The sequence below is a fragment of the Leptopilina boulardi genome, unplaced genomic scaffold (assembly GCF_019393585.1).
Source record: "Leptopilina boulardi isolate dan_hultmark-lab unplaced genomic scaffold, ZJU_Lbou_2.1 LbouV2_342, whole genome shotgun sequence".
NCBI lineage: Eukaryota > Metazoa > Arthropoda > Insecta > Hymenoptera > Figitidae > Leptopilina > Leptopilina boulardi.
In genome coordinates this window covers 1259381-1273670 of record NW_026137910.1, presented here as the reverse complement: position 1 = coordinate 1273670, position 14290 = coordinate 1259381, and the positions used below count along the sequence as shown (strand labels likewise).

The window sequence follows — 14290 nt, the reverse complement described above, 5'->3', positions numbered from 1 at the left end:
ACAAATTTTAAGCGGGAAACGACATTTAACAGTACACATGGAATCTCTGCACATGGTGTCATTGTGTAATTGTTCGTCTTTTTCGTTATGTTCTTCTTTTTTGTTGTTAACTATTAAATTTGTTGATTTATATAAGTGTTATTAACGTTATTAGTTTAGATAACAAAAAATGGAAAACCCTCAAGAAAAAGAGAATGAAACACATCAAGGATTTTCCATCGAAGCTGGACCTTCAGAAGATGCCAAATTAGCGGGTTTGTACTTGTCACTACAGAAATTTTTAGTATTGAATAATTTTTAAAATCATAAATAAAAAGTAACTAATATAAAAATCGAATTAAATTATGTTTAGTTTAAAAATGATATTTTTAAAATAATAAATATTTAGAATATGTTAAAAAAACACAAATTTTACTGTTATATTCCCGGTGATTGATCATTTATCTTTTGAGGTTATATTTTAAATCGCATGAAAACTTTAAAAAAAACTTTTTTTTGAATTAATATATATGAAATTAGGTGAATAGATAAATATTTAGAGAACATTATTTTCATATAACAAAAAAAACGCTCGATTTTAGTTTATATATATTGTAGTAAATTGTGGATTAATTCAAGGGTAAATTCATTTATTTATTGGTCACTGACTAATTTTAAAAAATTGTAATATTTTTTTTTAAAGGTATCAAGATCGCGAAATAAGAAAAATTTTATATTGTAAAATATGAATTTAAAATACAAAATGTTTTGAAAACTGATATTTGTTCATAGCCAGTAGAAATTATTATTTTTAAAAATCATACAACTTGAAGAGTGTTTAAAGTCGCATTATTAATTTACTAATGCTTCAATTTTTTAGTTTTTTTTTTTTTTTTATTCTTTATCAAAAACTATACCATAAAATTTAATTTATCACATGACATTTTTGTTCAAAAAAATTTATTTACTGAGAAACATTTTTTCTCAAATTTTATATGAAAAATTAAAGAAATACGTTTTTTTTAAATGTTTTTCTAATTATATTATTAGCAAATGAAAAATAATTTATTATATAAAATTTGTTCGATTTTTCCTTAATATTTTAAAAATGTGACTTTTCTCAAAACTGAAATCGTAAATTTTTTATTATTTAATATCTTCAAATACTTTTATCAATTTATAATAATAAATTTAATTATTCTTTATAACTTTCAATAATTTTTTTTACATTTTTTTAGAAAATTGTATATATATTTTTTTAAATATTTTTAACTGGCTGAACAACATTTTTCAACGTCTCATTTACTTAAAATTTATTTTTTACAATAAATATTTATTTATTTAACAAGTAAATTAAATTAGTAAAGTAATGTAAATAAATTAAATTTTTCAATAAAATTCATTTTATTTCGTAATCTTGATACCTTCAAAATCATTTTCGCAAAGTATTTTATAATTTTTTAAAATTAGTCAACGACAACTTTAGTTGAAATATGTATAATAGAACCAGAATGTAAAATAAATTCTTCTCTGTCAGAATTAGAGGCTGAAAAGCTTAAACGTGAGGCTGAGATGGCAGAGGAAAAGCGTCAACATGAGGCAGAAGTGGCAGAGAGAAAGCTTCAACGACAACTCGAAGTACAAGAAAGACATCGTAATAATAAAATTTATGAAGAAAAAATTCAAGAACAACGCTACAAAAGTTTAATGCATCTTCTTGATAAGAGTCAGTTTTATTCTAGTTATATAATGAAAAAATTCGACACTTCAACGGATGTTAAAGCAGTTAGTGAAAATTCAAGAAAACGCGGTAGAAAGCCTCCTGATAATAATTCCCTCGAAAACAGTGGAGCCTCACCTTCAAAGAAGAAAAAAACTGCTTCTGAAAATAAAAAAGTCCTCAGGGAAATTGTTTCCAACAGGGTAAGATTTTCTTTTTTTTTTTTTTTTTTTTTAATTCATTTTTAAATCTTTCAGTTTTTCAAATTAAAAAGACAACATTTTTAAAGAGTTTATAATTTTTTCAAAATCAAAAAATTAAAAATAATTTTTCAATTATAATTCATATAATTATTTGATTAATAATTAAATTTAATTAGATTGAAATTTCTACAAATAATTTAATTTAAAAACAGTTATTTAAAAATTTAACTATTATCAAATTCACATTTAATTGTATCAATTTTTTTTTTCGTTTTTTAATGAGCCAAAAGTTTTGAACGTTCAAATGAACAAAATATTTTTTTCAATCTATAAATTAATAGAAATTATAATGTCAATGTAAAATAAAACAGTAAATTAAACAAATATTAAATTAATAACTATTTTTTTTATATATTTAAAACAATATTTTGTAATAAGATTCGTACTTAAAGAAGTTACAAAAAAAATTTTGTTCATTTGAACGTTCAAAACTTTTGGCTCATGTTTTTTAAATGCTTTCTAACTTGAAAAAACAATATTTTAACCAATTTGACGAGTTCAAATCGAAATACAGCAATTTTTTCTATTTTTTTCAAACTCCTTCAATAAAAACCATAAAAAAAATTGAAGAAAAAAAATAATGAAATATGTAAAAATTAAAAATTATTTAATTATCAAAAAGAATTAAATGTAAAATCATTTGAATTTTACAAAATAGTTGAATTTAAATGCAATTAAATATCAAGATAAAATATAAAAAAAAATTCAATTTATTTTAATATTGAATTTAAAAATTATTTTCAAGATAAATGTTTTATTATACATACCTAATTAGGTAATTTTTTGAAAAGAAAAGTAGAAAAAATTTTGTGTTATTTTTATGTCTAAACATTTTTTTTGTAACCTTGCTTTTTTTATTACTATTTAGAAAACTGATTTTTTTAAATCATTGAAAAACATGGAATTTTATTTTCAAAATAATGAAATTTATAATTTTTAGAGAATATTTGTTTTCTTTACACTGAAAAAAAAAATTTATTTGATTCAAATAATCGAATATTATCAAATAAATATTTATTTGTATCAAAATAATTTTTATTTGAATAAAATAAACTTATTTAAACTAATAATTTCAATATTCGAAAGAAATAAAATTTAATTGACTCAAAAATTATTTGGTTCAAGAAAATATTTATTTGATAATAGTAAATAAATAAATTTTTTTTTCAGTGTTGTAAAAATGAAACAAAAAAATTTTTTTTCAGATAAAAGAAAAACAGAAGAAAAAAGCCAATTTGAGTTCTGATGATATCGCTGAAGCATTGGCATTAAGTTCTGATGAAGATGAAAAAATTGAGAGCGTAAAGGAGAAAAAAGAATTTGTTCATCCAGATTATTTTGTCGGCACTTTACATGACTATCAAAAAGATGGTCTTGAATGGCTAAAAGTTCTTAATAAAAATGGTCTAAATGGAATTTTAGCTGACGAAATGGGTTTGGGAAAGACAATTCAAGTAATTGCACTAATTTGCCATCTTATTGAAATTAATCAACCGGGTCCATATCTTATTGTTGCTCCTCTTTCAACATTACCAAATTGGATATTGGAATTTGAAAGATTTGCTCCCGAATTACCAGTTGTTTTGTATCATGGTCCAGAAGAAGATAGACTTATGATGCACAAGGATATTAAAAAAATACACAAAGTAGGTTCATGTAAAACACAACCTGTTGTAATTACATCATTCGATATTCCCTACAGAGATAAAAAACCTTTAAACAAATACAATTGGAGATATATAATTGTTGATGAAGGACACAGAATTAAAAATCACCAATGTCTTCTCGTTCAGTAAGTATTTTTTTTTCTTCACTTTTTTTTGCTTTTGAAAAATAGACGAATATTTGAAAAAAAAATTCTTTTCAGATCACTAAAATTTCTCACATCGCTAAATCGTCTCCTACTCACGGGTACACCATTACAAAATAATTTAGCCGAATTATGGTCACTGTTAAATTTCCTCTTACCGGATATATTTAATGATTTGCAAGTTTTTGAATCGTGGTTTGACGCTAAAGAATTGGAGACTGAAGGTGGCGCGGCAAAATTATTGAAACAAGAGGAGGAAAAAAATGTGATAGCATCGCTTCGTGAAATATTAAAACCATTTATGTTGCGTCGAGTCAAAGCTGAAGTGAATTTACAAATTCCACCGAAAAAGGAAATAATTGTTTACGCGCCAATTAGTCAATTACAACGTGATCTTTATAAGGCCGTTTTAAACCGTGATATTCAAAAAATTATTGACACATCAAAAGATAAAATTCAAATAAATCCCGATGGTTCACGGCCAAAGCGACGTTGTGCTTTTACAAGAAGTTACAATGAAAATAGTTTATTTGATCAATCGAAAACAAATGAATTAATAGTGAGCAACGTACCTGATAATAATGCAGTCAGTAATGTTGGAAGTAATTATGTATTCAATCAAAAAGTTTTGAGCGAATGGAATGACTATACAACAATAACTGATGATAATGCTGAATATTTAGTTCGAATGAAATTTGGAAATAGAGGTAAAATTTATTTTCAAAATTATTCAACCACCTTCACATTGAATTCACTTTGATTTTATTTTATAATTATTTCAAGTGTAAGAAGTTAGCAACGCCATTTTGTTTTTTTAAAAAAAATTATTTTTTGTGCTGCAAAAATTTTTTTGAAAAAATAATAATCGGGACTAGAATTTCAAAAAAAAAAAGAAAAATATTTTACGAAGCTGAAGTACGCAACGTTTATGATAAACGATTTTTTAAGAAATAATTTTTTGACAAAAAAATATTTTTTTATAATTTGTTGATTAATGAAAAATACAAGAAATATTTTTTAGGCAAAAAATAAAAGAAATTTTTTATTTTAAAAAAATTTTTCTTTAAAAATCGTTTATCATAAACGTTTGAGTACTTCAGCTTCGTAATATTTTTAAGATTAAAAATTCCACTCATGTGTAATTAAAAATAAATAATTGTGCAAGACCAAAACAAAAAGAAATTTTTGCAACAATTTTTAAAATTTTCTTCAAAATAGTTCAAATTTAAATTTAAAAAACTATTTTTTAACCCAGAAACATTTGAAAATTATTATTATTTAAAAAAAATTTTGTGCTAGACAAGTACAAAAAAAAACAATCATAATATTTACGAGAAATTAAATATTTTTTAAAATAATTAAATATTAAAATTCAATAACAGTTTTATTTTTTGCTTAGAAATATTCAAAAATTATTATTTTTCAAAATTGTTGAACTAACACAATTCGGTACAAAAATTTATTTTCGAAAAAAATAATGATTTTCGAATTGGTTATAAAAAATCGTTTTTTGAATTATTTTTAAATAGATTATTATTATTATTATTATTATTAAAGTTTTTGAAAATTGTTGTAAGAATTTCTTTTTGTTCTGTTTTTTCTCAATTGTTTATTTTTAAATAAGTGACATTTTTGAGATTAAAAATCCTTTTTTTTAATTCGAATCCTAATTATTAAATTTTTTTAATTTTTGCAGCACACAAATTATCACAAATTGGCAAAAAAAAACAAAAATTATTTTTGTTGAAAAAACAAAATGTCATTGCTAACTAATTATTTGATCTGAAACAAATTTTTCACATAGAAATTTCATAAGTAAAAATTATACTTAATAATTTTATCAAATATTATTTTTTTCCAAAAATTTTGCGCTATGTATATTTTTTGTTGATTTGAATTATTAAAAATTAGTTCCAACATTAGTTTTTCGCAAATTTTGATTTTTTCATTAAACAAAAAAACTCATCAAAAATGAGAAAGTATTCATTTTTTTCTAAACAAATAATAAAATAATTTTATTTTGAGTATAAATTAAACAATTATTTTATATGAAAAATTTCAATTTTTTGGTCAATTCCATTAAACAATGAAATTTTCTAAGTTTTAAAAAATTCAATAGACAATTTTCCATTTATAATTAAAAAAAATGTGCAATTATTTATTTATTTTTTAATTATATAAATTGTATTTTTTTTTATCCTTTCAGCTATGTTATATAAACAAATTGTTAATCATCCATACATGGTGTATTGTCCACTTGATATTATGTCAAAAATGAAAGCTGATGATCGTATTATCAAGGCATCGGGAAAACTTCTTCTTCTTGATAAATTATTAGAAAAACTCTATGCCAAAGGACATAAGGTTCTTCTTTTTTCAACTATGACAACAATTTTAGATACAATTGAAGATTATTTGACAATGCGAGAAAATTATGAATATGTCCGTCTCGATGGTAGAGTTAGTTCTCTTGAAGAGAGGGCTCAATCGATCAAACTTTTTAATAATGATCCAAAAGTATTTTTATTTCTACTTAGTACAAGGGCTGGTGGTATTGGTCTTAATTTGACAGCGGCCGATACTGTTATTATTTACGACAGCGATTGGGTTTGTTTTTTTCATAACTTATTAAAAAAAAAAAAAAAATTCTCAATTTACTTCACATTTTGAATAATATTAAAATTAAATTTTAATTACATTAATTTAAAACACAATTAGAATAATTTTTTTAATTAAAAATTTTTTTAGTAATTAAAGTTTAAAAAAAAAATTTTCAGAATCCACAAGCAGATATACAAGCAATGTCCCGTTGTCATCGAATTGGCCAAACTAAACCTGTTGTTATCTATAAACTTTGTACAAAAGGAACAATAGACGAACAAATTATGAGACGTGCAGAGTCAAAACGCAAATTGGAGAGAATGGTCATTTCTGAAGATTTTTCACTAAAATTAAACGATAAAGAAACATTGATGAAATTAAAGAAACTTTTGGAATCAACTGAAAATGATATGGTCACAGAAAATGGTATGTTAAATGTTTATATTTCTAATAATATTTTTTTAAAAAAATGTTATGTAATTATAGCATTTTTTAATAAATAGAAGACAATTTTTTTGTTTGTTTTAAAAAGACTGTTTTATTTTCAGTGATCAATGATGAAGAATTAAATAAAATATTAGACAGAAGTGACATGATGCAAAATTGCTAAATATCAATGGGAATTATAATAAAATTGAAGACCCAAAATTTATTCTTCAAATTACGTTTATTTTCATTTAAATTTTAAAGAGACTGAATAAGTTAATAGGAAAATATGAAATATTGAAAAAAATATTTTCTATTTAAATGTAAAATCCTAAGTTATTATTATACATGTATCCTATTTAAAAATTCTTAGTTTATAAATCTAAATGTACCTGTTGTAAACATTATTTTTTCATAAAAATGAGATAATTCTGATTTGAGTTTTTTTTTTCTTTCAAATGAATTGTATAAGAAAAAAATTGGTAATAAAATATTTTTCCGCATAAAAATTATTTTCAAATTCTATACCTATAAAAACAATTTTATGCATTTTATACTGGAATTTATTAAACTATTTTTTTTGTAATTTTTAATGTGGTACTCGATTAATTTCAATTAAAATTTAATATTTTCAAAACGGGGCAAAATATTTTCGTTAAATTTTAACAGTGAATAAATTATATTAGTAAAAAAATATTTACAAAACTTCAAATTTTTTGGAGATTCCAGAATAAAGTTACAAGCTTAAAATAGAAATTGTGAAATTTTTTCAACAAAAAAAAATATTTATATTCGATTATTATCTAAAAATAAAATAATTTTATAACAATTCCATCATTTCTGTGTGCAAAATAAACTAATTAATGTTTATGCTAAGTAATAATTAAATTTGATGATGATATAAAAATGATAAAAATGATTTTCAGTGAATTGATCCAATGTCTAAAAATACTTTAAAATAAATAAAGTTTCCTTAAAATTTTTTTTTTTTTAAATCTGAAACTGAGATAATAGTGAATTTCAAAGAGGAAAAAAGTTTCAAAAATTATATTTGAATTTGGCGCTTTCAAAGTTTGTCGTCTGCTTTCTTTTGCAGTGTTTGAGGAGAGAGAAAACAATTGCAAATATTGCAATGAAGTATTGAAAATTTTTTAATTATTGTTAATTTCACATCACTTCACATATACATATAAATAAAGTGTTAAAAATGTTAACTCGAAGAGTTGCATTATTGCAACAATGTTCACGTTTAAAGACAATTTATTCACGAAAATCAACAAAAGCAAAACTCGATCAAACAGAATTAGCTTTCCCAGAAAAGTTAAGATTTCCCATGCCAAAACCAAAACTTCAAAAGACAAAACCATTTTTAAAAGAGCTTTTCGTTGGGAAATTTGATGCTGAGATGTTGACATATCCCGAGGTGAGAGATTTTTAAAAATATGCAAAAATTATCATCGAATTTACATATTATAAAGAAAAAATTGTGTCGCATGCTTCATAACCTCAATTTTTTAGTTTTTTTGTTTTTATTTCCTTTTTCAGTTTTACGCAAGTATTTCATGGATTTTTAATTAATTTATATATTTTTTATATTAAATATTTTTACAAGACCTATTACCGATAAATGTTAAATATTTAAATTAAATTTTAATAGAGATTATTTTTGAATTTATGAATTCTATCCTATTGTTTTTTTCTATATTTTAATTTATTATTTTATTTATTTATAATTATTATTATTTTAATTCTATAAATATGATAATAAATACTTCTATATATGAGACTATGTATAAATATTTTTTTTCGTATCAATAACAAATTTATCCCTTGGTAGATGTACTAAAATAATATGATTGAAGTTTTGAACGTTCAAATGAACGAAATTGAATTTTTTCGACTTTTTTTTGAAATGTAAATCGAGTAAAACGACATTTTTTGAGTTCAATTCGTGGCCTGTACTTTATTATAAAATTTGAATTGAATTGAAGAATTGATTATTGTAATATATTTTCTATTTTATCTAATTTGCAATTATTCAATACCTAGTTATTTATTTCGTTTACTAAAAATCTTTAACTTTTGATTTTTTTTTTCTATTTCCAAGAAAAATTAACAAACAAAAAGCCCTCTGCAATAATATAAATATTTTTTTCAATAATAAAGTTTAAATTTTGAATTCAATTTTTATTTTTTTATCTAATTGAAAATTTTGTTTATACCAAGTTTTGAATTTCAATCTTAAATAAAATACTTATTATATATTTAAAAATTTAATTATAAATAAAAATATGTATCAATGCCTATTTTTTAATAAGCAAGGAAAAAAATAGAAACTAGTAATTTTTTCTAAAATTTCTTTTTAAACATTTGGGCGATTCCACGTGAAATTTACCTATGACATTTTAAATTCGGTAAATATATATTTTTTTTCGATCTTCATAGGAAAAAAAGGTTTACGTATTTTTTTATTTTTTTATAAGTACGAAGCTGAAGTACGCAACGTTTATGATAAACGATTTTTTAAAAAATTATTTTTTAAAATAAAAATTCTATAATTTTTTGGCCAAAAAATATTGTTTATAATTTGTTGATTAATGAAAACTACAAGAAATATTGTTTAGGCAAAAAATTATAGAATTTTTATTTTAAAAAATCGTTTATCATAAACGGTGCGTATTTCAGCTTCGTTTATAAGTGCTCAAATTTTCGAGTTATGAATTTTTAAAAATCTGATTTTTTCGAGTTTTTTTTAAAATACACCTAATTTTAATAATATTTAACTCTAAAAGTATTAAATTTAATACTTATGACCAACATACAAAAAAGTTTCAGTTTTTTATTAACTTTCAAAATATGTTAACGAAAAAAAAAAATTTGAAAGTTTTTCAGAAAAAATAACGATTTTTTATAAACAAATTAAATTTTTTTAAATTTGGGCGCGGTTTTTTTTATTTTTACACACATAAAAAATTATTTATTTTTTTCTATTAATATAATATATAATATTATATAATTTATTTAAAATAAAATTATTATTATTTTATTTTTTTTTTATTTTTCGAAATGAAAAGTGTTTTGGGCACTAGAATTTTTTAGTAAACTCAGAGAAAAGGAAATTTAATTTAATTTTATACATTTATTTTGTTTATAAAAAATCGTTATTTTTCACAAACAAATTCAAAATTATTTTTTTCGTTAACATATTTTGAAAGTCGATGAAAAACTGAAACTTTTTTGTATCTTGGTGATAATTCCTAAATTCAATACTTTTAGAGTTAGATGTCATTGAAATTAGGTGTATTAAAAAAAAAAAAAAATTCGAAAAAATCTTTTAAAAATTCATAACTCAAAAATTTGAGCACTTATAAAAAAATAAAAAAAATACACAAACCTTTTTTTTTCCCTATAAAGATCGAAAAAAAATATATTTACAGAATTTAAAATTTCATAGGTAAATTTCACGTTGAATTCCCGATTTACAGTAGGATATAGTAAAAGAAAATAAAGAATTTTTTAAATTTTAGCCACAACCCGATCAGCGTTCAAATGAATTTAACGATTGGTTGAGGCCAATTGAGGATTATGTGAAAACACTTGACGGTGAATGGATTTATAATAGTCGATCATTTTCTGAGGAAATGCGTGAAAAATTGAAAGAATTTGGAATCTACGGCGGTCGAATACCATATGAATACGATGGACTCAATTTATTAGAATCCGAGTATCTTCGTCTTATTGAAGTTCTCTCAACAATACCAAAATTGGGTATTAATTTTATACAATGCAATAATTATCCAGTTGAATTATTAAAAAAAGATGGTACAATTGAACAAAAACACAAATATCTACGACAAATTGCAAGTGGTTATTATTGTCCAATAGTTTGCGCAAACGAAAGCAACGATCGAATTGATCCTGAATGTTTAAATACAAATGCTCGTTTGTCGCACGATGAGAAATCATGGATATTATCGGGACAAAAATTATTTGTACAACAGGACAATAATGCAAATCTATTTATTGTTTATGCAGTTGCACGCGTTGGTGGCGATAGACGATGTATTCCTGAGACATTGTCAACATTTATTGTTGAAAAAACAACACCGGGAGTTGGTGAATTAATATCCGTTAAATCGCCATGGTTGGGAATGGAAAATATGTTTTCAGTGAATTTCAATGATGTCGTTATTCCTTATGAGAATATTATTGGTGAAGTGGGAAGTGGTGTGCAATCATTGGAGAATTATTATACTCGTGATTTACATTTTTCAACGGGTGTTTATATTAGTTGTTTAAAAAATTTTTTAAATTCATTAATTAAACATGTGATTCGTTATGATATGCATGAACGTGAGGGGATAAAAAGAATTATTTCCAATATTTCAACTTCAATTTATGCAATGGAAAGTATTGCTTATTTAACGACATCAATCGCCGATTTGTATGAGGGTCAGGATTTAATTGTGGAACAAGCTATTGCAAAGGAATATTGTAGTAAAGAATGCATTGCTAGATTAACTGAAGGATTTCAAATTTTAGATGCACATCTCTGTGCAACTACTTTTCCATTCGAACAGGTATTTTTTTTTTAATCAAATATAAGTATTTTAAATATTATTTAAATGCACAATTTTTTTTTCTTTTAAATTTAATTTAGTTTGGAAATTTTTTTTTTTAATTTGGAAAAATTACACTTTTACGATTGTATTTCAACTAAAGTCGTCTTGGAGTAATTTTTAAAAATTATAATACTTTGCAGAAATAATTTTCAAGGTATAAAAATAACGAAATGAAAATTATTTTCTGGAAATTATTTACCTAGATTTAAAATTTTGTCATCTATTTCACCTATTTTGACAATTTATTACCTTTTTCACCTTTCTCAAAATTAGATTAATGTAATATTTGAAAAATAATTAAATTTACAACGTAAAAACATTGATTTTAGCTCGGGAATGTTAAAAAATTTATTAGTTTAAAAAGCATTTTTTTTTAACATTCCTGAATTTATATTAATTTAAAGAACATAAAATTTTCATCTTTTCTATATAAATGATTCATGTGATCCGAGCTCAGCCTTCATAGTCGTCCCCTATTTTCCCTAAAAGTCCACATTTTCTCTATTTGTCTCTAAATTTCCCGTATTTTTCACAAAAAATTAGTATAAAGCTTTGATTTTTATTAGAATACTTTTTAAAAATATTAATACTTATCAAAAAGTTTTGATTGAAATTTCTATCAAAAAATTTCTACTTATTTTAATAATAAGTGACTTCTTCGATTTTTATGGATTTTTAAAAATATTTTTTAGATAAATAAGTACCTACTATTTTTTTAGTATAAAATCATAAACATCTCTGCAAAATTAAATTATTTAAAAAAATATTAACTAGAATACTTCTTAAAATTAATTTTTATTTTTAATAATTTTAATCAAGTTCTTTAAAAATTCCATTATTTAAAATAATTTTTCAATTTAAAATTCTTTAAAATTCAATTATTTCTAAAAAATTTAACTGAAAATGTTTCAAAATTGAATTATTTCTAAAAATTTTATCAAAAATTGTTTAATAAATTTATTATTTCTAATAACTTTAATCAAGTCCTTCGAAACTTAAATTATTTAAATCATTTTTTCAATTCAAAAATTGTTTAAAATTCAATTATTTTCTAAAGCTTTTAAAAAAAAACCTTCTGCAATTCAAATTTACGAAAATTTTAATTAAAAAACTCATGAAATTCAATTATTTCTCAAATTTTTTTAAAAAATTCTTTAATAAATTAATTATTTCAATAACTTTTATCAATTTTTTTTTCAATAATTAAATTTTTTTAAACATTTTTTAATTTAAAATTCTCTAAAATTCAATTATTGTTTGAAATTTTGTAAATAAATTTTCAAATTTACAATAATTTCAATTATTTTCAATTTAAATTCTTTGTTGAATTAATTATTTCTAAAAACTAATATAGTTTTTCAAAAAATTAAATTATTTAAAACATACATATTTTTTTATTAAATTTTTTTTTCTATAATTCCATTACTATTTTTAAATATTTGACGAAATTTTGAATTCGAATAATTTTTTTAAAAAAAGTAACTAAATAATTTTTTCAAAAATTTGTCCCATTGAAGTGAAATCTTGAATAATTTGTCTCAATTCAATTTTAACCTGTAGACTGACGGAAAACCTGAATTTAGGCTTTTTTTTATGGATTTTGCTAAACGCAGGCGGGCTAAAGGTTAAAATATATTTTAAATAAAAATTGTGGAAAATATTTTTAAGAAATATTTTTATTAGGAAATAAATATAATTCATTTAATTTCTAATAATAAAATATCACTTAAAATTTTTTAAATTACTTTTTTATGTAAGTAAAGAAAATGATAATTAAAAAACTTATAATAAAAAGTAAAGTGAAAAATTGAAGTTATTTTTTTTAAAAGTAAAATATTAATTATATTTATTTCCGCCATTGTGCACTTATTAAAAAGTTATTTTTTAATTTTTGCAGGTCATAAGAAATCAAATGTTTGCATTGCAAAATAATTGCGATTTAAAAACCTATATTGGATTATTGGGAGTTCAATATGCTGGAGTTTATTTTGGCGATGATGTGAAAAAGATGCGTAATCCTTATGATTATCCTGGACATTTTCTTAAAAAAGTATTTGGACGCGAAGAAAAATTTCCATCACTTAATCTACTAGAAAATCTTCATCCTTCATATGAAAATTATATTGGCCTTCTTGAAGAATCAATTGGAAGAATAAAGAAAAGTATCAGAGAAATTTTAATTCGACATGGCGCTGAAACGGTGACCAAGGAAATTGATATGCATCGTATTAGTGAAATGGCGTCTTTAATTTATGCAATTACCGCATGTTTTGGACGTGCATCACGTTCATATTGCATTGGTCTTGAAGGTTCAGATTTTGAAATGCAAACAGCTATTGCCTTTTCATATGACGCCTATTATAAAATTAAAAGTCTCTATGAACAAATTGACGATGGCGATATTTGCAATGGCAATATTTATTATCCTACTATTGCAAATCGTATGTACGAATTGAAAAAGTATATGTTGGAAAATCCTTTAAAGAAAAATTGGTAAAAATGTTTACACTGTTTTTTTTTTTTGTACAATTTTATAAATTATTTCAAAGATTTCTTTGGAAAAATGTGAAAAAAATATTTAATTTTTACACGTTCAATGAGAGAGGATTTTTGTTTGTATTTCATTTTTTTTTAATTTTTAAAATTTTATTGATTGAATTAATTTTGATAATTATTGAGTTGATTTCTGAATTTATTAGTATTATAATTATTTTCCAATAATTTTTGGAAAACAATTCCATATTAAAAAAAAGCAATTTTCAAAAATTGCACTTGCATTTTAAAATGAGAATATGTAAATAGTAAATTTAAATTATGTAGCGAATAAGTAATTTGATTGAAATAAAACAAAAAAGTAATAATTTTTCAA

At 22.1% G+C, this 14290-nt stretch overlaps 2 protein-coding genes across 2 annotated transcripts; both read left to right on the top strand.

Moving 5' to 3' along the window:
* The first annotated feature begins 21 nt into the window (after positions 1–21).
* Positions 22–7308, top strand: LOC127285982 (lymphocyte-specific helicase-like). Its single transcript, XM_051312225.1, has 7 exons — positions 22–254; positions 1517–1902; positions 3168–3754; positions 3830–4479; positions 5979–6379; positions 6550–6799; positions 6922–7308. The coding sequence occupies exons 1-7, from the start codon at positions 170–172 to the stop codon at positions 6981–6983; spliced, it is 2421 nt and encodes an 806-aa protein (XP_051168182.1). The 5' UTR covers positions 22–169; the 3' UTR covers positions 6984–7308.
* A 580-nt stretch (positions 7309–7888) lies between these two features.
* Positions 7889–14290, top strand: LOC127285980 (complex I assembly factor ACAD9, mitochondrial). The gene is made up of 3 exons (XM_051312223.1): positions 7889–8222; positions 10327–11379; positions 13319–14290. The coding sequence occupies exons 1-3, from the start codon at positions 8007–8009 to the stop codon at positions 13916–13918; spliced, it is 1869 nt and encodes a 622-aa protein (XP_051168180.1). The 5' UTR covers positions 7889–8006; the 3' UTR covers positions 13919–14290.